The 24,919-nt window shown below is 37.1% G+C and overlaps 1 protein-coding gene across 1 annotated transcript; it reads right to left on the bottom strand.

Annotated features, from left to right (window-relative positions):
* Positions 1-8,122: 8,122 nt before the first annotated feature.
* On the bottom strand, positions 8,123-13,488 carry USP26 (ubiquitin specific peptidase 26). Its single transcript, XM_066250005.1, is given in 9 exon segments — positions 8,123-8,560; positions 8,562-8,809; positions 8,812-9,314; positions 9,668-9,833; positions 9,836-10,735; positions 10,738-11,145; positions 11,148-11,249; positions 11,252-11,304; positions 13,445-13,488. Coding segments are annotated over 9 exon segments (2,862 nt in total).
* Between the last annotated feature and the right edge of the window lie 11,431 nt (positions 13,489-24,919).

Raw genomic sequence — 24,919 nt, 5'->3', positions numbered from 1 at the left:
ATCAGATGTATTGTCAAATATATTCTCCCATTGTGAGTTTGTCTTTTTATTCTGTTCTTGTTGTCTTTAGATGTGCAAAAGCTTTTTAGTTTGATATAGTCCCATCTGTTTATCCTGTCTTTTATTTCACTTCCCTGTGGAGAAAAATCAGCAAATATATTGCTCCAAGAGATGTCGATAGCTTACTGCCTATGTTTTCTTCTAAGATGCTTATGGTTTCATGTCCTACATTTAAGTCTTTTATCCATTTTGAGTTTATTTTTGTGAGTGGTGTAAGCTGGTGATCTAGTTTCATTTTTCTGCAGGTAGCTTTCCAATTTTCCCAACACTATTTGTTAAAGAGGCTGTCTTTACTCCATTGTATTTTCTTACCTCCTTTGTCAAATATCAGTTGTCCATAAAACTGTGGGTTTATTTTTGGGTTCTCTGTTCTGTTCCATTGATCTATATGCCTGTTTTTATGCCAGTAACAGGCTGCTTTGAGTGCGATGGCCTTGTAGTATAACTTGATATCAGGAAGTGTGATACCTCCCACTTATTCTTCTTTTTTAAGATTGCTGAGGCTATTCATGTTCTCTTTTGGTTCCATATAAACTTTTGGAATATGTGTTCTATATCTTTAAAGTATGTCATTGGTATTTTAATTGGTATTGCATTGAATTTATAGATTGCTTTGGGTAATATAGACATTTTAATGATGTTTATTCTTCCTAACCATGAGCACGGTATATGCTTCCACTTGTTTGTATCTTCCTTGATTACTTTTATCAATGCTTTGTAATTTTCCAAGTACAAGTCTTTAGTCTCCTTGGTTAAGTTTACTCCTAGGTACTTTATTTTTTTGGTTGTAATTGTGAAGGGGATTGTTTCATTAATTTCTCTTTCTGACTGTTCATTGTTGGTGTATAAAAATGCCTCTTATTTCTGAGTATTGATTTTATATCCTGCCACTTTGCTGAATTTATTTATCAGGTCCAGTAGTTTTTTGATTGAGACTTTAGGGTTTTCTATATACAATATCATATCATCTGCAAATAATGATAGTTTTACTTCTTCTTTTCCAACTTGAATGCCTTTTATTTCTTCTTCTTGTCTGATTGCTGTGGCTATGACTTCCAGGACTATGTTAAATAAGAGTGGTGAAAGGGAGCACCCCTGCCTTGTTCCTGATCTTAAGGGTATTGCTTTTAATTTTTGCCCATTGAGTATGATGTTGGCTGTGAGTTTCCCATAGATGGCTTTTATCATGTTGAGGTATGTTCCCTGTATTCCCACTTTGCTGAGAGTTTTGATCATGAATGGGTGCTGGATTTTATCAAATAATTTTTCTGCATCTATTGAAATTATCATATGGTTTTTCTGCTTCTTTTTGTTTATGTAATGAAACACATTGATTGATTTCCGAATATTGTACCAGCCTTGCCTCCCCAGAATAAATCTCACTTGATCATGGTGTATGATTTTTTCGATATATTGTTGAATCCGGTTTGCTAATATTTTGTTGAGGATTTTAGCACCTATATTCATCAGAGATATTGGCCTATAATTTTCTTTCTTTGTGTTGTTTTTGCCTGGTTTTGGAATCAGAATTATGCTTGCCTCATAAAAGGAATTTGGAAGTCTTCCTTCCTCTTGAATTTTTTGAAATAGTTTGAGAAGGATAGGCGTTAGTTCTTTGAATATTTGGTAGAATTCCATTGTGAAGCCATCGGGCCCCAGACTTTTCTTTGTTGGGAGTTTTTTGATAACTGTTTCGATCTCCTTTGTTGTAATCGGTCTGTTTAGGTTTTCTGATTCTTCCAGATTTATTTTTGGAAGATTGTATGTTTCAAGGAATTTGTCCATTTCATCTAGGTTGTCTAGTTTTTTGGAATATGGTTCTTCATAGTATTTTCTTAGAATATTTTGTATTTCTGTTGTGTCAGTTGTTATTTCTCCTCTCTCATTTCTAATTTTATTTATTTGAGTCCTCTCTCTCTTTTTCTTGGTGAGTGTAGTTAAAGGTTCATCAATCTTGTTTACGTTTTCAAAGAACCAGCTCCTAGTTTCATTGATCCTCTGTATTGTTTCTTTATCCTCTATGTCATTTATTTCTGCTCTGATCTTTCTTATTTCCTTCCTTCTACTACATTTGGGCTTTACTTGCTGTTCTTTCTCTAATTCTTTTAGATGCAGGGTTAAGTTGTTTATTTGAGCTTTTTCTAGCTTATTAAAGTGTGCCTGTAGTGCTATGAACTTCCCTCTCAGTACAGCTTTTGTTGTGTCCCATAAATTTGAGTTGTATGCTCATTGTCATTCGTTTCTAGGAATTTTTTTATTTCTTCTTTGATCTCACTCTTTTTTTTGTATTTTTCTGAAGCTGGAATCGGGGAGAGACAGTCAGACAGACTCCCGCATGTGCCCGACCAGGATCCACCCAGCATGCCCACCAGGAGGCGATGCTCTGCCCACCAGGGGGTGATGCTCTGCCCCTCTGTGGCATCACTCTGTTGCAACCAGAGCCACTCTAGCACCTGGTGCAGAGGACAAAAAGCCATCCCCAGCGCCCGGGCCATCTTTGCTACAATGGAGCCTCGGCTGTGGGAGGGGAAGAGAGAGACAGAGAAAAGGAGAGGGAGAGTGATGGAAAAGCAGATGGGCGCTTCTCCTGTGTGCCCTGGCCAGGAATCGAACCCGGTACTTCTGCACGCCAGGCCGACGCTCTACCAGTGACCCAACCGGCCAGGGCCTGATCTCATTCTTAATCCATTCATTATTTAACAACCTGCTATTTAGTTTCCATGTGTTTGAGAATTTTTGAGCTTTTCTGTTGTGGTTCATTTCTAGTTTCATGCCATTGTGATCGGAGAAGGTGCTTGATATGATTTCAGTCTTCTTAAACTTGTTGAGAGAACTTTTGTGCCTAACTTGTGGTCTATCCTAGAGAATGTACCATGAGCACTTGAAAAGAATGTATATTCTGCTGCTTTAGGGTGAAAGGTTCTGAAGATATCTATTAAATCGAGTTGATCTAGTTTTTCCAATAAGTCTGCTGTTTCTTTGTTAATTTTCTTTCTTGAGGATCTATCTAGTGATGTTAGTAGGGTATTGAAATCCCCTACTATTATAGTATTGCTATTGATCTCGCCCTTTAAATCCATCAAAGTCTGCTTTATATATTTGGGTGCTCCTATATTAGGTGCATAGATATATATAATAGTTATATCTTCCTGTTGGATTACTCCCTTTATCATTATGTAGTGGCCTTCTTTATCTCTTACTATATCCTTTGTTTTAAAGTCCAACTTGTCTGATATAAGTATTGCTACCTCAACTTTTTTTTTTCATTTCCATTTGCATGAAATGTTTTTTTTCATCCTTTTACCTTCAATCTATGTGTATCTTTTGTTCTAAGGTGTGTCTCTTGTAGACGACATATGTATGGGTCCTGTTTTCTTATCCATGCAGCTATTCTATGTCTTTTGATTGGATCATTTAATCCATTTTTGTTTAAGATTATTATTGATATGAAGTTTTTAATTGCCATTTTCTTCTTTAAAGGTGTATTCCTTTTTTGCTATATTCTTTTCCAACTTTGATCTGTTTACAACAGGCCCCTTAACATTTCCTGCAGCATTGGTTTGGTTGTAATGAATTCCTTGAGTTGTTTTTTGTTTGGAAAGCTTTTTATTTCTCCTTCGATTTTAAACGATAGCCTTGCTGGATAAAGTAATCTTGGTTATAGGTTCTTGTTCTGCATTACTTTGAATATTTCTTGCCATTCCCTTCTGGCCTCAAGTGTTTCTGTTGAGAAGTCGGATGTCATCCTTATGGGGGCTCCTTTGTAGGTGATAACTTTTTTTTCTCTAGCAGCTTTTAATATTTTCTCTTTATCGCTTAGCTTTGGTATTTTAATTATAATGTGTCTTGGTGTAGGTTTCTTTGGGTTTCTCTTTAATGGAGTCCTCCATGCTTCTTGGACTTGTAAGAGTTTCTCTTGCATTAATTTAGGGAAGTTTTCAGCTATGATATGATTGAACAAAGTCTCTATCCCTTGTTCTTTTTTTTATTCTTCAGGAACCCTTATGATGTGGATGTTATTTCTCTTCATGTTGTCATAGAGCTCTCGAAGGGTTTCCTTTGACTTTTTGAGTCTCTTTTCTCTTTTCTTCTCTGCTTTCATGCTTTCATTTCCAGTTGTCCTCCAACTCGCTGATTCAAACCTCAGCTCTATCTATCCTGTTTTTAATTCCTTCCATTGTGGTATTTATTTCTGATATTGTATTTGTCATCTCCCACTGATTCTTTTTTATACTTGCTATTTCTTTATTTAGGTGTTCATAGTGACCATCCATTGTTGTTCTAAGATCCCTAAGCATCCTTACAATCATTATTTTGAACTCCACATCTGGAAGTTTGATTATTTCCATATCATTCAGTTCATCTTTTGAAGGTATCTCTTGTGGTTTCATTTGGATTGCACTCCTTTGTCTTCTCATCCTCTTTTTTTTGTTTTATTTGTAAAGTTGGTTGAGTCTAGGCTTGGTGTTGTCTGCCTCCAGTTTTCAGTTGTGTTATTTCTAGGTCTTCTTGGGTTGGTATCAGCTGTTATCTGTAATCTACTTTTGGATTTGGGCAGCTTTGAAGACTTGATTTGTCTGTTTTCTTAACAGGTGAGTCTTGTTTACTGATCTCAGCAGGGGGCTTCCTTGAAACTGTATCCAGGAATGCAGTGGGTGTAACCTGAGACTCTGAAGGCCTCTTTAGCCAGCTAGACTCACTGCAAGCAGAGTGTTTTCTCAGCTTCAGTAGGGGGAGGTGTATCTCAGATCTCCATGGAGACCTGAGTTACTGCCCCTCCTCCCCACTTCTTGTTTTCTGCTGTGTCTTGTTGCGCTCATTGGAGCTGGATAGATGTCTGGAGATCTCTGATCTGGAAGCACTTCAGCTCTGTTTTGTGAAAGGTTCAGTCCCTCCCCCAGCTATGGCCGCCTCCAGCATGGATGAGTCAGCTTTTTTAGTTCGTCTCCTGCATTCCTAGCTCCTCACAGTCTGTCCCTCTCTGTGTCCTTTCCACTTGGGAGATAAGCTGGTCTTTTCAACACACCTCGCTTTGTGGTCGCCAGGCAAGTGGCGGTGAGCAGTAGTTTCTGCCCTTTTCCCTTGTGTGAGATCCCCTCTCGGCTCTCAGCCTCACCTCCCCTCCATTCCTGTAAGCAGGGGAGATTCAGGTGCTCCCTACCAGGTTTTTTGTGGCTTCTTCTTTGCTCCTTGGTTTTTGAGAATTGTTCTTGCAGTTCAGAGTTGGTTTTTCATGCTGATTTTTCCTAAATTGATTAGTATTCCAGTTTCGTGGTGAGAGCTGGGCGTCTGTGCATCTGCCTACTCCGCTGCCATCTTTTCAGTTCCCCCAATTTCTTAATTTTAATCCAGTGACATCCATCTCAAACTTCTGACTTACAGAATTGTAATAAGATAAATTTACATTGTTTTAAGCCTTAAATTTATGGTAATTTGATATAGAAACAATAGAAAATGAATACACTGAATGTCAAAGAAAGTTTTCATAGTCATGGATAACCTAGAAACCTGATCTGTAAATTTGAGAACCAATTACAAATCTATAAGAAATAACAGCCACTAAGTCACTGAAAAAATCTTTTAATCTTTTATTTGCAATAGCAATTTAACAGGTAGATAGTACATAGCCACTCACTGTGCAGTCAGAATTTCTTCTCATAGAGCAATGATGAATTCAATCCAAACCATGTATCCAAGTAAGATACTGCAACTCTCTTCTTTACCTTTTGATTTCCCTACACGTGGAAGTGCTACATGCTAAAGAGCAGCATATTCAAGATGTATAATACCCTATCCACCACACCAAAAAATTTTAAGTCTCTGAAAACTATTGGCATCTTCATTATCCTTTCAAAACAAAATGACTTTCCCCTAACTCTTACCAAAACTCCTGTGTTGGTGGCTATGTACTAAGCTTAGATTTAACTATTCTAAAGAAGTCAAAAGCCTGAAATTAAGAAACAAAACTGTCACTCCTATCTTCTAAATGTAACTTCAGCCTTATCCTTTAACTGAGCAACTGCTGAAATACTACACAAGTTGAACTAATCTCTCATTGTCGTGTCTGCAACACCTTCTTCCATGAGAGTGATTAATTCAATCTAGGAAACGTCCCCCTATTTATCTCAACAATCTTCATGTGACATTCAGACTTAGATACAGCATGTTCTGAACAATAGCATTCCCAAACTTTGGAATCTGGTTTTCCCCTCAGAAGGCATTTTCTAACTTTCCCACACCACTAAATTCTAGTTCATACCTTTAAACATGTCAGGGATTAGGAGCATTAATAAACACTTGGATCAATAAAGACCATACTCCATATACAAGGTGAGATACCCATGTTGGTAAAGGTAGGACCAAAATTCAATCCCTTGGTGTGATGTGAAATATCTCCATAGTAACAAAGGTACAAATGTTACAGATTCACTGCATGAAAGGCAGAACAAGGTTAGGATACAGAGGTGGTACATGCATAATATTGGAATTACTAGATACATAAATCACAGGGAGCTCCAACAGAACATGACCAACCCAGGACCCATGAAGCTTTTACCCAGAAGCTGATCATATTCGGCCACAATTATTTTTTGACATTGTATCAAATCAGTAACAAGTAACAGTTTCAAACTGTACAAATACACTTTAAAGTATGTATCTCTTACTCATTGAAAGAAAAAAGTCACCATGCCAAAAGGTACAAAGAAGCAAGAGAAATATTGAATCAGTCCTATAATGTTGAATGAAGAAGATTGTTCAAGGTTTCAGATAAAGTTCTGTTAATCAACATTCCTTTGAGGCAATGCAAACATCCCTCTAACACCAGAATGGCAAGGTGAGCCTAGATCACCAAGAACAGCTTGCTAGCAGACAAATAGGAAAAGTGGCTCAATTTCTTGAGGGCAAGTTAACTTCCCTATCTTCAAGGTTTAAGCTTGATGATATATAGCCCCTTTAACATAGAAGAAAAGGAGAAGTTTAGCAAACAATTTGAAGACTTGACCTGGTGTCAGTCTCATCTATATATGCCCAAGAGCAGTGGTCCTCAACCTTTTTTGGGCCATGGACCGGTTTAATGTCAGAAAATATTTTCATGGACCAGTCTTAAGGGTAGGACAGATAAATGTATCACATGACCAAGACAAGCATCAAAAGTGAGTCTTAGATGGATGTAACAGAGGGAATCTGGTCATTTTCTAAAAATAAAACATCGTTCAGACTTAAATATAAATAAAATGAAAATAATGTAAGTTATTTATTCTTTCTCTGAGGACCGGTACCAAATGGCCCATGGACGGGTACTAGTCTGTGGCTTGGGGGTTGGGGACCACTGCCCAAGAGGATACACAAGTTTCTCTCTTCATTTACTATTTGTTTCCAGGATCTCAGCAACTATATTTTATTGCCAGGACCTTAACACTGTTTTGTTTTGTTTTGCTAAGAGTACCAAAACTATTTTTCTATCAAACTACTGAGTATGATCAGCAGAAGAGTAATTTGTATTTGTGTGTTTATTGAATTTATTGGGGTGATATTGGTAATAAGATAAGTTTTAGATGCACAATTCTACAACACATCATTTGTATATTGCATTGTGTGTTATATACCCTTTTGATATTAACAAGTACAAAGGGAGGACACACATGAATATAAGAAGCAAAAATGTAGTCAAGCCTCATTACAAAATATACACATGTCAAATATAAAACAGCAAAGCACACCAAGATACTCTACACACTATAGTAGTAGTTCTACTTTCTCAAGCATCAGAATCAACATGAAATTCCTACCTGTCCCCCAGAATTTCTTAGTAAGTAGGTCTGTGGTGGAATCCAAGAATGTGCATTTTAACAAGTTCCTCCATACTCTTGATGCTGCTGGTTCAACTACTGCACTTGGAATTCTCTGCATTAGAATATGAAAAGCACAACTCTAGTCTCATAGCATAAAAGCATGCTCATTGACCAGAATTATGTGATTGAAGTGTTTCAATGAGGGTTAAAATGGAGATGTTCCTGTAAGTGTTCCTGTTTGAACTTTATCGTGCATGCAAATTGCCTCTTTATCTTTGGCTAAAATTCAGAGTTTTCCTTCCCTGGAAGAAGTGGTAGCTAGTGAGGCAGTCAAGCAGATCTGTGCAACTAGGAGTCTGTTCTTTTATTCCTTTTGACTGTTTTTTTCCTGCCTTTGTGCTGTGAGATTGGGAGTTTCCTTCCCTTTTTAACAGCTCCTCAAAGAGTTCATTGTGCATGTAAAAGAAGATGTACTCTGTGCAAAGCCTGGCTTCCTGCATCAGAGCCTCCTGGATTCTTGATACTTGCATATTATTGTGAGTGAACTAGACTTTCCTCTCAAAGTCATGGGCATCACTGATATAATGGCCTGGATCTGATGTATTCCCAAGATGGCTGACAACACTAGTAAGCTGATAGGTATAACAACCTCTCATCTTGGGATTTCCTTTTGATTTCTCGGCTTCAGTTTCTGCCTTCTTGTTACATAAAAAAATCTTTGTGTCCAAGGTCTTTAATGGAACCTGATGCACCTAAGGAATTTACACTGGCCTCCTGGAGACTTATTTCTGTAGGTCTTCTAAGGTTCTTTGTATTCCACTGGACATCAGGCTTCTGAATACTTTGAAGCAGTGGCTACTGAAGGACATGTTCATAGATTCTCATTTTTTCACTCTGCTGGGTCTGTCCAGCTACATTTGAGAACTTCTCTGAAAATTTGGTTATTTTATCTTCTTAAAACCTTTAGTAGTCTCAATGACACTATCAACAGTTGTAAATATATTGGTTTTCTTGTATTTCTTTACTTTTGGATTTCTAGGTACTTCTTGAAGAGGAATCTCTGTAGGATGTGTGTCTGGGCCACTGCTGGGTTTATCTTCATGGGTCACAGAAAAGTTGGTATCTTCCAGACTCCTCATTAAACCTGGTACTAATAGCTTTTGTTCCATGGCTGTGTCAAATCCTGAGTTTATCAATGTAAACTCTGTTATATTCTATTTAGAATCTTTTTGCAGGTCATCTTGCTGCTGTTCTTTGCTTGACCCTAAAACCTATTATTTCTGTGGTTCAGACTCTTCATCTAATTAAATATGTGGAGCCAGACAATCTTTGGATTCTGAGGTTAACTTTATTAAATGTGTCAATGACCTGAAATTTTCAGAATTCATCTTTTGAAAGAATTTTAAGAATTGGAAATCCCTAATATGTGCATTTTTGTTCAAAGTAAGAGGTGGTTTGGCACTTTCCTTGCAATGAGAAGACAACTTTAATTAAAAAAAATTTTTTTACATAGACAGAGAGAGAGAGTCATAAAAAGGGATAGATAGGGACAGACAGACAGGAATGGAGAGAGATGAGAAGCACCAATCATCAGTTTTTTGCTGTGACACCTTAGTTATTCATTGATTGCTTTCTCATATGTGTCTTAACCACGGGACTTCAGCAGACTGAGTGACCCCTTGCTTGAGCCAGTGACCTTGGGTCCAAGCTGGTGAGCTTTGCTCAAACCAGATGAGCCCTCGCTCAAGCTGGTGACCTCAGGGTCTCGAACCTCGGTCCTTCCGCATCCCAGTCCGATGCTCTATCCACTGCACCACCGCCTGGTCAGGTGAGAAGACAACTTTAAATATTTAAAAACAATAACTTCCTGGTTATCCTTCTTTAAAGGCCAAAACTCATTAAAGCTATAGCATTTCAGATGAACAATGAGGACTCTGGGTAGACTACTGAATTTGTGTATTACAACAGAACTCTTATGTTACACTTTGCACATTTATTCTCAAGTTCTTCTGCTCCAAAGAAAAGATCAAAAGTAGATTGAATAGACAAAGACTGTGTTCTTGTTCTTCGGGAAAGGTTGATAGAGAGATAATTATTCACTTCTGTCTTGAGAACAACCTGACCACAGGCTTTACAAATAATAGAGTGCAGCAACTCAACCTCAAAATTAGTAATGACAGGACAAATAAGCATTTTGGAGACAGCATTGTCAGCAAAAATAACTGTTGAGATGGATTTTCTTCCTCAGATTAAATTTTAGTCTTCCAAATTTTCTTTTAATTGTTCTGTATTCTCTTTCATCTGATCTAAACAGTGACCTAAAAACTCATGAGAATCTTTCTGTGTGTTGTCAGAGAATATCTCTGCAACTGTTGAAATGACATTTTTAATATTGACAAGTAACTTCTTAATTTTTATGCTGTAAATATCTTTCAAAACAAGTAGATGTGACAGGCACATGTTAAGAACATCAAGGGGAATTTTACTACATGGGAAACCCTGATAGAGTAAATCACAAGCAAAGGATGGAATCAAAAATAGGGACTGTAAAACTGCATTTATACAACAGGTGTTTCCCAAATTAGGAAAGCCTTGACATAGTTTCTCTGGGTAAATGTCAAAGGTCATCTTGAGTCTGTCCCACCCTGGGTCGTCCTCACTATAGAATAGTGCCAAATATATTTACTCAGAGGGAGTTTGGAGAAGACAAATGTCATCTAGGTAAGGGTTTTTAGTAGAACTGGTCTTGAATAGAAGTCCAAAATCTAGTTTCTTGCTTTCTTTTAACTCTTTTAACCATGTTTTTTCCTTCTCATTTTGACTGACATACTTCAAACATTTTGTCTTGGATTTCTTGTTTCTTACAGATATTTTCCTGGAATTTCTCATATCTCTGAACCAGATGATATCATCCTTTTTCTCTTTCTCCATCCATTTTCTAGTAACTTTTTACAAGTAAGTATTGATGATTCTGATGTATACAAATGCATCTTCTGAAGATCAGGTATACTTCCTTCTCCTATCTCAAAAAACCCACTTCTTGATTTATTATATATTATATTGTTGATTTACTTCTGCATTTTTGTGCTGGTAAAGACACTCCTATTTCCATTAGGTCTCATGGGTGGTTGAAGTTTATTTTGATGAACTCTATCCAGGAACATCTTCAACTCTTCAGCATCTCTGGAACATAATCTTTTAATAAACAAAAAGCTATTATGTTGGAAAGTTCAATGCAGGCAATTTTTTTTTGCTCCATAAGATCTAAAGACAACATTTTAAATATTATTTCTAGCATAAAAGTTTTAAGTTCTCCAGTGCTAAAATAAACCATCAATCTAACTTTCTCCTTTTTTCCCACTGTTTCAATGAATGCTTCTTTTAACTTAGACATACAATCTTCATGTTCCATATTTGGACAAAACATGTGCCATTAGAGCAGTCATGTTTTCTTTACAAATAAAATACAAGTATCCTGAATTACTTAGAATCTTGAAATTCCAAATTGTTTCGAGTTACCCTCTAGAGACAACACTAAAGAAATGTTTCACTAAAGAAAAGTTCTCTATACAGAATGATCTCTTTCCTAGTGTTTATTTTATACTAGAGCTTCTTTAGGTTTTGGATACTCACTTCCTTATTGATAAAACCAATACTCTTCAAGGGATGTTCAAAGTTGCATGAAGGCAGAGTCTTGATTCCCAAGGCAATGCCACTGTTGAAAAAAATCGTAAAAATTATTTAAGTTTTCAGAGAACTGTTTGGCTAGAACTTGGTGGATCCCCGTAGGGCGCATGCAGGAGTCTATCTGTCTGATGCCCCTCTCCCCCTGCTTCTCACTTTGGAAAAATACAAAAAAAATGGAAAGCACTATTTGGTCCTCAACTCAATAACATATAAATATCTCTTAATGCCCAGAAATCTAGACGACTTCATACACAGGTCACTAATAATCAATCTTTCTCATTCCAAATCCAGTTGTGTTCTTTTCTTTCTCATGGAACTGGGGAAGTCTACTACTGTACCCCACATGTGGTCCTAAACTACCACTGCTTAAAGCAAGTATCAAATAATTGGTTACCTCTAGCTCCCACAAGCTAAAGTGACCTGGTATAGTCTAAGCAATCTAAATTTTTATAACTGCCAGGTAATTAAAAATATAAAATCATTCTCAGAAAGACCTTAAAAAAAACTCATCACAATTTTGAAAGTTGTTTAAAATGATGATCGAGACTCAGTTCAAGATTATGTTTATTATGTTTTGCTACAGAATAACAAACACATAGTATAAAAGATTTAAAAAAACAGGCTATGATGGATAATTTCTTGTAGGCTTCACTGTTCTTATGGAAGCATGTCAAAAGTTTCAAGGTCAATATAATCCATGCAGAGTGAAGAATTTCCCAGGTACAAAAACAAAGAACTCAATAGCCTGGTGTCATTTAAGTCATTATAACAAAGGCAAAACCAAGTCAGCACTCAAGAGACTATACATTTCTTAAGTCCTAATTAACACAATTATACCTTTTATTTTGTTTTTTTTTAATATTTTTTTAATTTTTTGAGAAAGACACACAGAGAGAGAGACAGATAGGGACAACCTGGAAGGGAAAGAGATGAGAAGCATCGATTCTTCATTGTGGCATCTTAGTTATTCAATGATTGTTTTCTCATATATGCCTTGACTGGTGGGGGGTTAAAGCAGAGCGAGTGCCCCCTTGTTCTAGTCAGCAACCTTTGGGCTCAAGCAAGTGGCCATGAGATCGTGTCTATGATCCCATGCTTAATCATGCAACCCCACGCTCAAGCTGGTGAGCCAGTGCTCAAGCCAGATGAGCCTGTGCTCAAGCAGGCGACCTCAGGATTTTGAACCTGGATCCTCGGTGTCTCAGTTTGATGCTTTATCCACTGTGCCACCACCTGGTCAGGCTACCTTCTATTTCTTAATGCATCATCAAATGACCTACAGGAAAACTGGTTATGGTCAATATAGGTGAAATATGTACTAAACAACACTGTTCCAAGATCTGTAGTCCTGTTTTCTTCATAACAGCAACACCTGTCTAAAGTAAAATCACAGTAGATTCCCTGGGTCAGCTGAGCTGAGGAATACTGTCAAGAAACCTTGTATTATAATTGGACCACCAACATAGGCAGATGGGAAAACCATATAAAACAACTTCTAGCTGGCCTTGAGTCTCATACTCTCTTTTGTAGAAAATACTATCTGAAAACCTTCATGACAGAGCCACCCAGGGACAAGTAAGTACAAGGCATTTTAGCTAATACTAATTATGGTACCTGATAAAGTGAGTGTGAGATCTCTTTGTGCTCCAGACTACATGGAATTCAAATTGTAAAGTAATATTTTTTATAATCACAGTCTAGCAGTGTCTTTTTTTAAATGAGAGAGATAGCAACAGAGAGAGACTGAGAGAGGGACAGATAAGGACATACAGATAAGTAGGGAGAGAAATGAGAAGCATCAATTCATCGTTGCATCACTTTAGTTGTTCTTTGATTGCTTTCTCATACATGCCTTGACCAAGGATCCCCAGCAGAGCCAGTGATCCCTTGCTCAAGTTATCAACCTTAAGCTCATGCCAGTGACCTTTAGGCTCAAGTCAGTGACCATGGTGCCATGTCTATGATCCCATGCTCAAGTCAGCAACCCCACGCTTAAGCTTGTGAGCCTCTACTCAAGCTAGATGAGCCCACAGTCAAGCTGGAGACTTCAGGGTCTTGAACCTGGGTCCTCTGTGTACCAGGCTGATATTCTGTTCACTGTTCCTCTGCCTGGTCAGGCTAACATTGTCTTTTGATTGCCTAAAATTGTTTCCACATTCTCCTCCAATTGATTATATTTTGAAACTAACATGAAGTACCTGGTATTCACCTTCCATAAGGTAAATTAAAATTAAGTCAATATCTTAAAATAACCTAATTTCTCTACTTCCCATCTTCCATCCTTTTCAATCCACCAGTGAGACATATATTCCAACAAGTTGGGTGTACTAACTTTACCTGAGTTGGATTATTTCTGGCCTGAGAACTCATAGCATTCTGAACTTCAATCCAAGAACTCTCCAAACAAGTATTGAGTCTTTGCAAACACACAACTCATTTTCTCCTTAGAACCATTTAATTAATCTAAGTGATACATCTGTGACCCCAACTTTTTTCATATTAACACTCCCACATATGATGCCTACTTTAGGGCAAATCAGATGCATCTGATAATTGTGCTCACGATCCTGTGGGGTTGTGTTATGAAGAACAGCACCATGACACTGCACTAAGATCACTACATCTTACATGTAAAAAGTCAAGGTATAACCAAAATCTTAACCTGCCATTAATTGTCTCAAAAGTATGACAGAAAAAGTCAACAAAAATGACTCACAAAGAGTAACTCTACTTGTCATCAAAATGGGAACATCAAAATGGTCAAATGGTCAAAACTATACAGAAAACTTTCAGTCAAATGCTCTAGCTTTCCAAAAACATATTCAAAATTTTATGTGAACACTTAATAAACTTGTTATAATATGTTCAAGGTAAGGACAGACTCTTGAGTAACAGGGCAGTAAAGGAACCATTCCCAAAGGCCTGAATTTTCTAAGATATTAAAATGGACTTCAGAAATACTGTTGTTCCTTATTAACCAAGATATTACCCTGTTGGTGATGAATATTTCTCCCTAAAGTAGAATGGCTCCTTCCAATGGCCTCCAGTATAAGCCTATTAGTACTCAGCACTGAACAAATATGTTAAAAAGACAATGTTTAGTGATCCTCCAAAATTTTAGGCTACAAGGTATTAAAATCTATGCCTCCACCTGCTTCTTTCAAGCTTAGCCTTCCATAGGACATGCCATTGTCTTCAAAAATGTTATACCAATGACTAATATCCCACTGATACCATGGTCAACTGCAGAGTATCTGGCTCACTGAAAAAAATAAATTAAAGTACCAATTTCTTGCTCATTATATATAGGTTAGAGAGGTTTCTACAGCTAGATCTGGCCACAGCATCCATACAATGTGAGCTAGCTCCTTCTACTCAAAACCAGTGGGGCTGGGCCAAGAGGTGGCACAGTGGATAGAACATTGAATTGGGATGCAGAAGACCCAGGTTTGAAACCCTGAGGTCACGTGTATGAGCGCGGGCTCATCTGACTTGAGCATGGGCTTACTAGGATGAGCAAGAGGTCACTGGCTTGAGTGTGGAATCATAGACATGACTCCATAGTTGCTGGCTTAAGCCCAAAGGTTTCTGGCTTGAAGCCCAAGGTTGTTGGTGTGAATCTAAAGTTGCTGGCTTGAGCAAGGGGTCACTTGTTCTGCTGCAGTCCCTCGGTCAAAGCACATACGAGAAAGCAATCACTGAACAATTAAGGAGCTGCAATGAAGAATTGATGCTTCTCATCTCTCTGCCTTCCTGTCTATATGTCCCTATCTGTCCCTCTCTCTGACTCTCTGTCTCTGTCACACACAAAAAAATGATTAAGAAAAAGTGACAGGGGGAAATATCAGATATACTTAATTACTCAAAATTAAAATATTCTGAATAACTCGGTAGTAGACCAATCTGAATTAATGAATAACTTAGCACTTAGCACAACAAAAGTTTGTATCAGAAAGCATGTGTCCAAGGATTGATTAGAAGTTCACTTTTTTCCTCCTACATAGTTAAATAGTCTTCCTGATTCTTGTCTATGTTATTATCTTGCTCAGCATACCTTAGTCTTTATGAGTGACACTAAAGGAAACTTCTGCTCAGTCCCTGTTTAAATTATCAAAAACTACAAATTCATGGAATCAGTTAAAGAGAGTTATGTTTATATACTGTTTTATCTATTAACATATGTTCAGTGAAGTAGAGATTACACCCATCCATATACAAAAGTGCATATACATCCAAGTGAGAGAATGATCATATCGATCATGTAGAAATGAGGCCATAAAAATTTTCAAGCATAACTACAAATTCAAGTAATCTGGATTATTCATATTATAGTTCTCACTGTTTTACTATAATGTTAAGTAAAAGTTTAAACTATTTCTTCTCCATAAAACAACAAAACAAAAGTTTTAATTGCTCTTATTTTGACCACTGGAGTGAACAAAACTGTTACACCAGAAACATTTCCAGTCTGCATTCAAAAATTTTGCAATCTCAGCCAATATGTATTTAACAAAAATTTTTGTCTGTTCTTTCTAAGGATAGCTGAAATAATCTCATATCTTCATGGCATTTCCATTCTCTGCCTTGTAAAAACACAGTTAAGAGACATGTGTATCTAAAAATGATCTCTAATTCATTGTTCCTTCTTTACAATTCAACCAGTTTATATTCCATTCCAGAATAAAGGAGAGTTCTTTGAGCCCACTGAAAATGGAAAGTGAGGGGGGAGTAAAGAGAAATAAATATACAATGAAGGAAAATGATTTGACTTGGTGTGATGGGCACAAATGCTACACAAATGTTTACCTGAAACCTATATACTCTTACTGATCATTGTAGCCTCATTAAATTTAATTTTCTAAATAAAAACAGAAATTGAAGTTTAAGAAACATCTTGCTGATGCATAGCTGAGGGGTCTAACCACTATTTACTTTTCCAAGCACATCTTAAAGCTGAAATCCAATTCTTCATTCTGTCTTATTACTCAAAGGCTTTTGCGGCTTCTTTTGATACTTTTTTGAAGGCTTTAAACTAAAATTTATCAGTTCTCTAAGACTCCATAGTTTTTAACTCCAATGAAGAGCACTATGTGACTATTCTACGCAACCTAAAATAACCTTTGGCAGTGATGATATTCCTCTTCCCTTGCCACTGCACACCAGATTCAAAACATATGGATAATAGCTATATTCAAGTTATGAAAGCCAAAGTGTTTTTCTCTCATTTACCCATAAACTCAGTTAATTAGATTTCATTGACCACCTACTAGTGCAACACACTGGGCTAGCTGCTGATCTTAAAGCACAGCCAGAAACTCATAAAGCTGCACTACTCTTACGAGATCTGGAGCTATGGCCTATGGTGTCAATAAACTGGCTGTAAGGTTAAAAATACTCCTGGTACTCATTGTCTGCTTCACTGTTAATTTACTAATTCACTTTATAATGATCTTCTTGGTCATCAGGTATTTGCTGAGCATCAGCTCTATGCTGAATATTATGATTTCCTGAGTATCTGCTCATGCTGGGTATTGTGGCTAGTATGCTTAAGAACAAAAGGATATGGGCACTTACTGTTCTAAACAACAAAGAATTCAAACATCAAGAATAAACATCACAATCAAAAATGACATTATTTTCAGTTGAGACAAAGGATCTGGAAAAATATCTTTTCACTGCCAGAGTTTGGAGCTTGACACATACCCAGGGTAGGAGCAGTGTTCTGTAAAAAAGAGATTACCTGGATTGAGATTTCTCAGGTCCTACACCTCAACTCTGCAAAATAATGAGGCATAGCCTCATCTTTATAGAAAAAAATGAGAAAATGGCTCTTGAGATAAATGCCTGACAGCACAAGAACCCAGAAATCCAGGGTATTATTCTTTATTAAGATAATTTAATGAGGAGTTTTGAGGTTTTTGGAATATGTACCCTCTGTAAATACTGCATTTCCCATCAAATGATTTGTGTTTTCATAATTTCAAGAGCAAGAAACACGTCAAAACCAATGAGAATATACCTTCTCAGTTTGAATATGCATTTCTCATTCCCAAAGCACTCAACACAAAAGGAGATAACTTGGAGGCAGTTCTATCAGGGAGGCAGATGAATAAAACCCAGAAGTCTCTTTAGGCTCAATGACTATGAGAAAGTAACATCTTTACTTCAAATGTCTTCCATTGACATCTAATTACAACTGTATCACATATAAAATCAAGTACTGTATTTTTTTTCCCCACTGAATAGGTGAGGGTCATGGTAGTTTGGTACAAGTGATGAGCTTTAATTATCATTTTATTTCACAATTTCTTACATTTGAAATATGTGCAGAGAACAAAAATATTCCTCACATATAGTGAGAGATTTATACTCAGCCATTCAAGCAAACCTCACTGGGTAGAAATGGTGAAGGGCCCATGAGATAGTATGTAAGTCCTTGTAGGCTATAGGTAGATAATTACTGTAGAAGTTTCCAATAATTTCTGGCTATCCTCAATAATCCCAAACAAGAGCTTGGAAAAACCAAACAACTTTAACTCACATTTATTTTAAACTAAAACAGTGCCCTTGGATGAGAATTCTACTATCAGAGCCCATCAAACTAATTGCAAAATAATCGTCTAAGCATCCATTGAGTACTCTATTATATGAAACTATAATCCTATGTAGAATATACTTAAAAACACATCAGATTTCCTAAGATACTCTAAATAAAATATATTTTCTCCACCAATTAGATGGCATGTATTAAAGTTGGATTTGGGACCTATGGTCACCATATAAAAAATATTAGAAGGTGAGGAGGTGAATATGCTGGGTTTGGCAAATGGGAAGAAGGGATTCTCAAACTGCAACAGGCATTAATTTATCCATTCATTTCCAAAACAGATATGTGTGGTATACTAGGAACTATTGTATTAAGTGATAGGCATAGAGAAATAAAAAGAAAGAAAACAAACATGCTCTCACAAAAACTTTCATTCTAGCAAAGGAATATAAAATATATACCCATACATTATGTGGAATACTAGAGGGTGGTAACTGCTAAAAAAAACCCAGGAACTTAAGGGAGCAGGATATGCCAGTGGTGGGAATGTGCTTGCTGCCTTTATATAAAGTGATTTGGGAAGGTCTGACTCATAATGATGAGATAGAGGGGTCTTGAAGAAAGTGAAGGAACAAATAAATAGATAGATGCAGAGTGCTCCAAGCAGGAAAAAGAATGAATAAAAACACCCTCAGGAGAGTGTCGTTGGCATATTATAAGCAGAAAGCAGACCAGTATGGTTAGATAACAGTGAAAAAAATTGAAGAGAAAAAAAGTGTGAAAATTTTGTAAAAGAGCAAGAAAGAGAATGGACCTATAACCTTGCTGAGTAATACAAAAAGGCAACTGAGTGTGGTGGACATGAATTTACAATAAGACCAATCAGCGTGATTGTGTGTGTGTGTGTGTGTGTGTGTGTGTGTGTGTGTGTGGTGTGGTGTGTTTTCTCCAGCCACATTCAGCTGCCCAGCTGCCAGGAAGCATATGCACAATGGAATGAGCCTTGAATTTAACTGTTCTTGAGATTTTGCCGTTCATAAATGACCAAGTAATAGGAGAAGGAAGCTGAGGGTATAGAGGAGTTCAATAAAAATATCGACCAGAAAGGGTAAAATGGGAAGAGAGAATAGAAAGATGGGGAAGCCTAAATCTCATGAAATATTGGGGTGGGTGTGGTAGAAGCATTGGGAGACCAGGTGTTCAGCTCTCATTTCAGTAGCTGCAATCTGCCCCCTGCTGCTGTCAAGTAACTGCTTGCAGACTTCCTTCTCTAATTCCTCTGCCACCTTCTTTTCTGCTTTATCCATTCTCACCCTGGCCTTAAAGCAGGAAATAACTAATGAAAACGGAGGTGGAAAGTTGAATATTAGTAGTATGTGGGCAGGACCGGTATGATCAGATGGAGGAAGGGGAAGAAGAAGAGTAAGGAAAATCATCTCTCTCGCTTTCTCTCTCTCTCTCTCTCTCTCTCTCTCTCTCTCTCTCTCTCTCTCTCTCACACACACACACACACACATATACACAAGTTTGGGTTAAAGGTCAACATATCAAGAGGTTCATTGCCTCTACAGCAGTGGTCCCCAACCTTTTTTGGGCCATGGACCGGTTTAATGTCAGAAAATATTTTCACTGATCGGCCTTTAGGGTGGGATGAATAAATGTACCACATGACCGACACAAGCATCAAGAGTGAGTCTTAGGTGGATATAACAGAAAGAATCTGGTCATTTAAAAAAAATAAAACATCGTTCAGACTTAAATATAAATAAAATGGAAATAATGTAAGTTTATTTATTCTTTCTCTGCGGACTGGTACCAAATGGCCCACAAACCGGTACCAGTCTGCACGTAGCCCAGAGGTGGGGGACCACTGCTCTATAGCATTAGCAATTAAGTCTTGTCATTATGTTTGGTCCCAGCTTCAGTGTGCATGGCTTTTCAAAATGATAGAATCAGGGCAGACAGACTCCGCTTCTTTCTCTGGTTTAAAAGTGCACTTCTGCACTCAGGAAATGTAAATGGCATTTCTTTGTCTCCTGACATACACTGCACATGAATCTCTCTATAGGAGGCCCTGAGCAAAATGGGAAGAATTCTCTAGACTAGCAAATTTTTCCCATACAGTATTCACATTTTGAACCCATTCTGAGAGACAGTTTGGCAAACTTTTTTTTGTTTTATTTTTCATTTAAAATTATTGTGTTAGTATTAATAAAACATAGCTTATTAAAAGACCAGAATGCAGATTATTGTCCAGAAGTTAAATATGATTTCATTTAAAGTGGTATTTCATTAGAAAGTGTATACTTGTTACATTGAAATCATGATAAATGAGGCTTTCTGAAAATTAGTTTTTTCTTATTACAATCTTCCTAGTATTTTTCAGTACTTTCTGCTAAATTCATTGCATTTATTTGTTTGTTTACTTACCCACCAAAATATTTGTTAATAACTAGTCAACAGTGGATGTTGATTATGAACAAGATCCGAAGATGAAGCAATGAAATATTTCTGTCTTCAGATAAGTTGTAAAACAAATATGCAAAAAATGGCAGTACAAGGAAAAACATATTAAGTAAAATTCAACTAATGTTAAGAGTTCAGGTATTTTCTGTCATCTCAACATCTTGTATTATTACTTCTCTGCATGGAATCCCTAATAATCTCCTTACTTCTCTCTTAGTTCTACCCTTCCTTTTAAGACTCTGAGTCTCACTTCATTCAGAAGACTGCCAGGTCTGATTTTTCCTGACTCAGAATCAAAAAGCATTAACTTTTTGTAAGACTGCCATTTAGCATGTTCTATCTTGCATTGCTGCTTCATATGCTGCAACCACAAAGTTAATAGATATTAGTTTGTTTCAGTCTGTGTGGAATGAAACTTTCCTTTACCAAGGAAAACCATAAAGTTAGACAAGTAAGAATGCTTTAACAGTTGAGACCAAAGAATTCTAACTTCCCTTAAGAAAAGTGTCCAAAGTATTAAAATACGGGCTGGCAGGGCAGAAAGGAATGAAATTAAATAAGATGGAACTGTTACTGGAAGATCAAGCTGACTATGATATGAAGACCAGGTTATATAAGACAGGAGACTGAGCAGGTGAGGACTACTATCTAACAAATTTTACTGCGTACATACACTCTTAATGAAGCAATTCTATGAAGGTATTGTCATATAGATATAATTGCAAAACTGTGCAAATCTTTTTAACAATCATCATCTTTTACTTATATAATTTTTAAAACTACCTATAAATTGAGACTTTCTCCTTTGTTTTGCAATATTGGCAAAGGTGCCAAATCAGGAACAAGAACCACATGACATAAAATTGCTTCACATATGAAGAATACTGATAGCTTTCAAAGATTATTTGAAGTAAGAAAATTCATTAATAGGAAGCACTGTGACATTTCCATTGTTCTTATGCTCAAGTCAAGTGTGGAGCTGAGATTAAGGTAGTGTTTTCAAAAAAGATGTGTAATTGTATTTCACACCCTGGCTACATACTTATTGAGTAGTCAAACTGTTTAAGTCCAAACTCATATCCTAGAGTGTGAGAGATTTGGAGAAACTTGACATATTTATTCTGGAGGTAGATGGGCAAGAAAACTTGTGCTGACTTAAACTGAGAAGTCATGATACAGAGAAGTGGTACCCATGACAAGGTAAGATGAGGCAATAGTGAATTCAAATTTCACTCCCTCTATTTGTAGAGAACATAGCAAAAGATATGATATACTAGACCAGGAACTTACACATTATACAAGCATAAACTCAAAATAAATAAAAGATTTAAATGTAAGTCACTAAGCCATAAGAATCCTAGAAAAAAAAACATAAGCAGTAAAATCTCAGACATTTCTCATAGCAGTATTATTGCCAATATATCTTCTCAGGAAAAAATAAACAAATAGGATTATATGAAACTAAAAAGCTTAAGAAAACAACAACAAAATGAAAAGGGAACCCACTGCATGGGAGAACATATTTGCTAATACATCTGACAAGGGGTTAATTTCCAAAATGTATAAACAACTTATACAACTCAACATCAGGAAGACAAACAACCAAATTTCAAAATGATCAAAGTACCTGAATAGACATTTCACCAAAGAGGACATACAGATGATCAACAAACATATAAAAAAATGCTCAACTTCACTAATCATCAATAAAATGCAAATTAAAAACACAATGAGATACCACCTCACACCTATCAGAATGGTGCTCATTAACAAATGAACACACAAGTGCTGGCAAAGGTGTGGGGAAAAGGGAACCCTCCCACGCTGCTGGTGGGAATGCAGATTGATACAACCACTGTAGAAATCAGTATGGTGTTTCTTCAAAGAAATTAAAAATGAAATGGCCTTATTGCCCAGCAATTCCACTTCTGGGAATATATTTGAAGAAACTTATAATATTAATTTGAAAGAATATATGCACCCCTATGTTCACTGCAACATTATTTACACTAGCCAAGATCTGGAAACAGCCCAAGTGTCCATCAGTAGATGAGTGGATAAAAAAGCTGTTGTACATTTACACAATGGAATACTACTCAGACATAAAAAAGAAGGAAATCTTACCTTTGCAACAAATGAATGGACCTGGAAATTATATGTTAAGTGAAATAAGCCCATCAGAGAAAGACCAGTACTAAATTTTCTCAATTATATGTGGAATCTAATGAACAAAATAAACTGATAAACAAAAACAAAATAGAAATAGAGGCATGGATACATGGAACAGACTGACAGTTGTCAGAGGGGATGGAGTTTGGAGGACTGGATAAAAGAAAGTGAGGTGATTAAACAGAAAACACACAGACATATGGTGGTGAAGGATGGGGATGGAAAAAGACTTTGCTTGGGGCAATTGGCACACAATGCAGTTTTCAGATGTTTTGTTAATTTGTATCCTTGAAACCTGTATGGTTTTGCAAACCAGTGGCATCCCAATAAATTCAATTTTTAAAATGGGCAAAAGACAAAAAGAGACATTTCACCAAAGATGATATATGGATGGAAAATAAACACCTGAAAAGAAGAAAAAAGGTTCAGTATATTAAGTGGAAGGTAATAGGAGTATAACTTCATGAATAAAATCATCTCAAAAGAATTGCCAGAAAAATATGGCCTTACATGAAAGACTCTTAGATATATAGCAAAGAATGGGAAATAAAGTGGGAGGTGTAAAAGACTAGCTGGATCCTCTGGTATTTTCCTCTATAGCAAAGTCCCCCCTAAAAAAAAAGTTTTGAGAAGATATTTTGAGAATACTGATGGAGTGGATACTGTGGCTGTGGGTCAATCGACAATGATTTTGGCCTCACACAACACAAGGGGGAGCTATAACATTTTTCTTTCAGAAGTAAAGAGGGCAGCACTTCAACGCATTTTCAGCTTGGTTAAAAATATATGACACCGCTTAGTAAGTGCTGTGAGGAAACTTAATATTGACATGTTTTTTTGTTTTGTTTTTGTTTTTAAAATAAACTGGAAAATATATTAAAGGCCACGAATAAAAATCTCTTATTATGCTTTGAAATAACCAATCTGTTTTATCTGAAGGATCAGTTCCCTAGCCAGGAGAATGCAGAGTTGCCTAATTTGTTCATTGTGTTTTTTAAAACTTGTCCAGAGATATTCTTAAGAACAGATTCCCAAAACTTAAATCATACCTCTAACCCCTAAAAAAGTGCTTCTCATTTATCTTTCTAGTTAAGTTGTCCCTCATTCTGCATACATGATATTCTTCTCCTTTGCTGCCATTAAAATAAAAATGTGAAAGTGTGTGTGTGAGAGAGAGGGAAGAAGGGAGGGGTGGAAGAAGGGAGGGATGAACAAAGGGAGGTAGGGAAGAAAGAAGAGACAGAGAGAGAGAGAGAGAGATGCAAAATAAGGAAAGTTATTGCTTCCAGTTATTGGGAGCTTTGCAGCTCCTGCTTCTGCGGTCTCTTACCCACTGTTTGACAAAAACAGGGTCCTGTTCTAAGCTTAGTCATCTTGGTGAGAAAAGGAACTCATGAAGCCCAAATGAGATAATGAACAGCTGCTCTGGATGTGCATCCTTGAAGAGAGTCCCTCTGAGTCCAACAAACCATCTCACCCCTCTTCTTCCTCTGCTGATATTTTAGGGATTTTTATATGGTGCTGTTAATGAAGGCTATCCTCAAAGTAAAGAAGACAGAGTGCTAAAAATCTGCTTCAAGTTTTGAGCTACATTAAAAATAAAATAAAAAGAAGAAGGAAGATGGCAGCGGAGTAGGCGGATGCACAGACACCCAGCTCTCACCACCAAACTGGAATACAAATCAATTTAGGAAAAATCAGCATGAAAAACCAACTCTGAACTGCAAAAGCAGCTTTCAAAAACCAAGGAGCAAAGAAGAAGCCACAATCCTGGTAGGGAGCGCCTGAATCTCCCCTGCTTACAGGAACGAGGGGGGGGGGTGAGGCTGAGAGCCCAGAGAGGATCTGACATAGAAAAAAGAGCAGAAACTACTGCTCACAGACACTTACCTGGCGACCAGGGAGCGAGGTGTGTTGAAAAGACCAGCTTATCTCCCAAGTGGAAAGGACAGGGAGAGGGACAGACTGTGAGGGGCTCAGGAATGCAGGAAATGAAATAAAATGCTGACTCATTCATGCTGGAGGCGGCCATAGCTGAGGGAGGGACTGAACCTTTCACAAAACAGAGCTGAAGTGCTTCCGGGCCAGAGATCTCTGGACATCTATCCAGATTCAACGAGTGCAACAAGACACAGCTGAAAACAAGAAGTGGGGAGGAGGGGCAGTAACTCAGGTCTCCATGGAGATCTGAGATACA

Source organism: Saccopteryx bilineata, chromosome X (assembly GCF_036850765.1).
Source record: "Saccopteryx bilineata isolate mSacBil1 chromosome X, mSacBil1_pri_phased_curated, whole genome shotgun sequence".
Classification (NCBI taxonomy): Eukaryota; Metazoa; Chordata; class Mammalia; order Chiroptera; family Emballonuridae; genus Saccopteryx; species Saccopteryx bilineata.
Note: the sequence above shows the minus strand (reverse complement) of the source record. Positions and strands in the feature narration are given on the sequence as shown.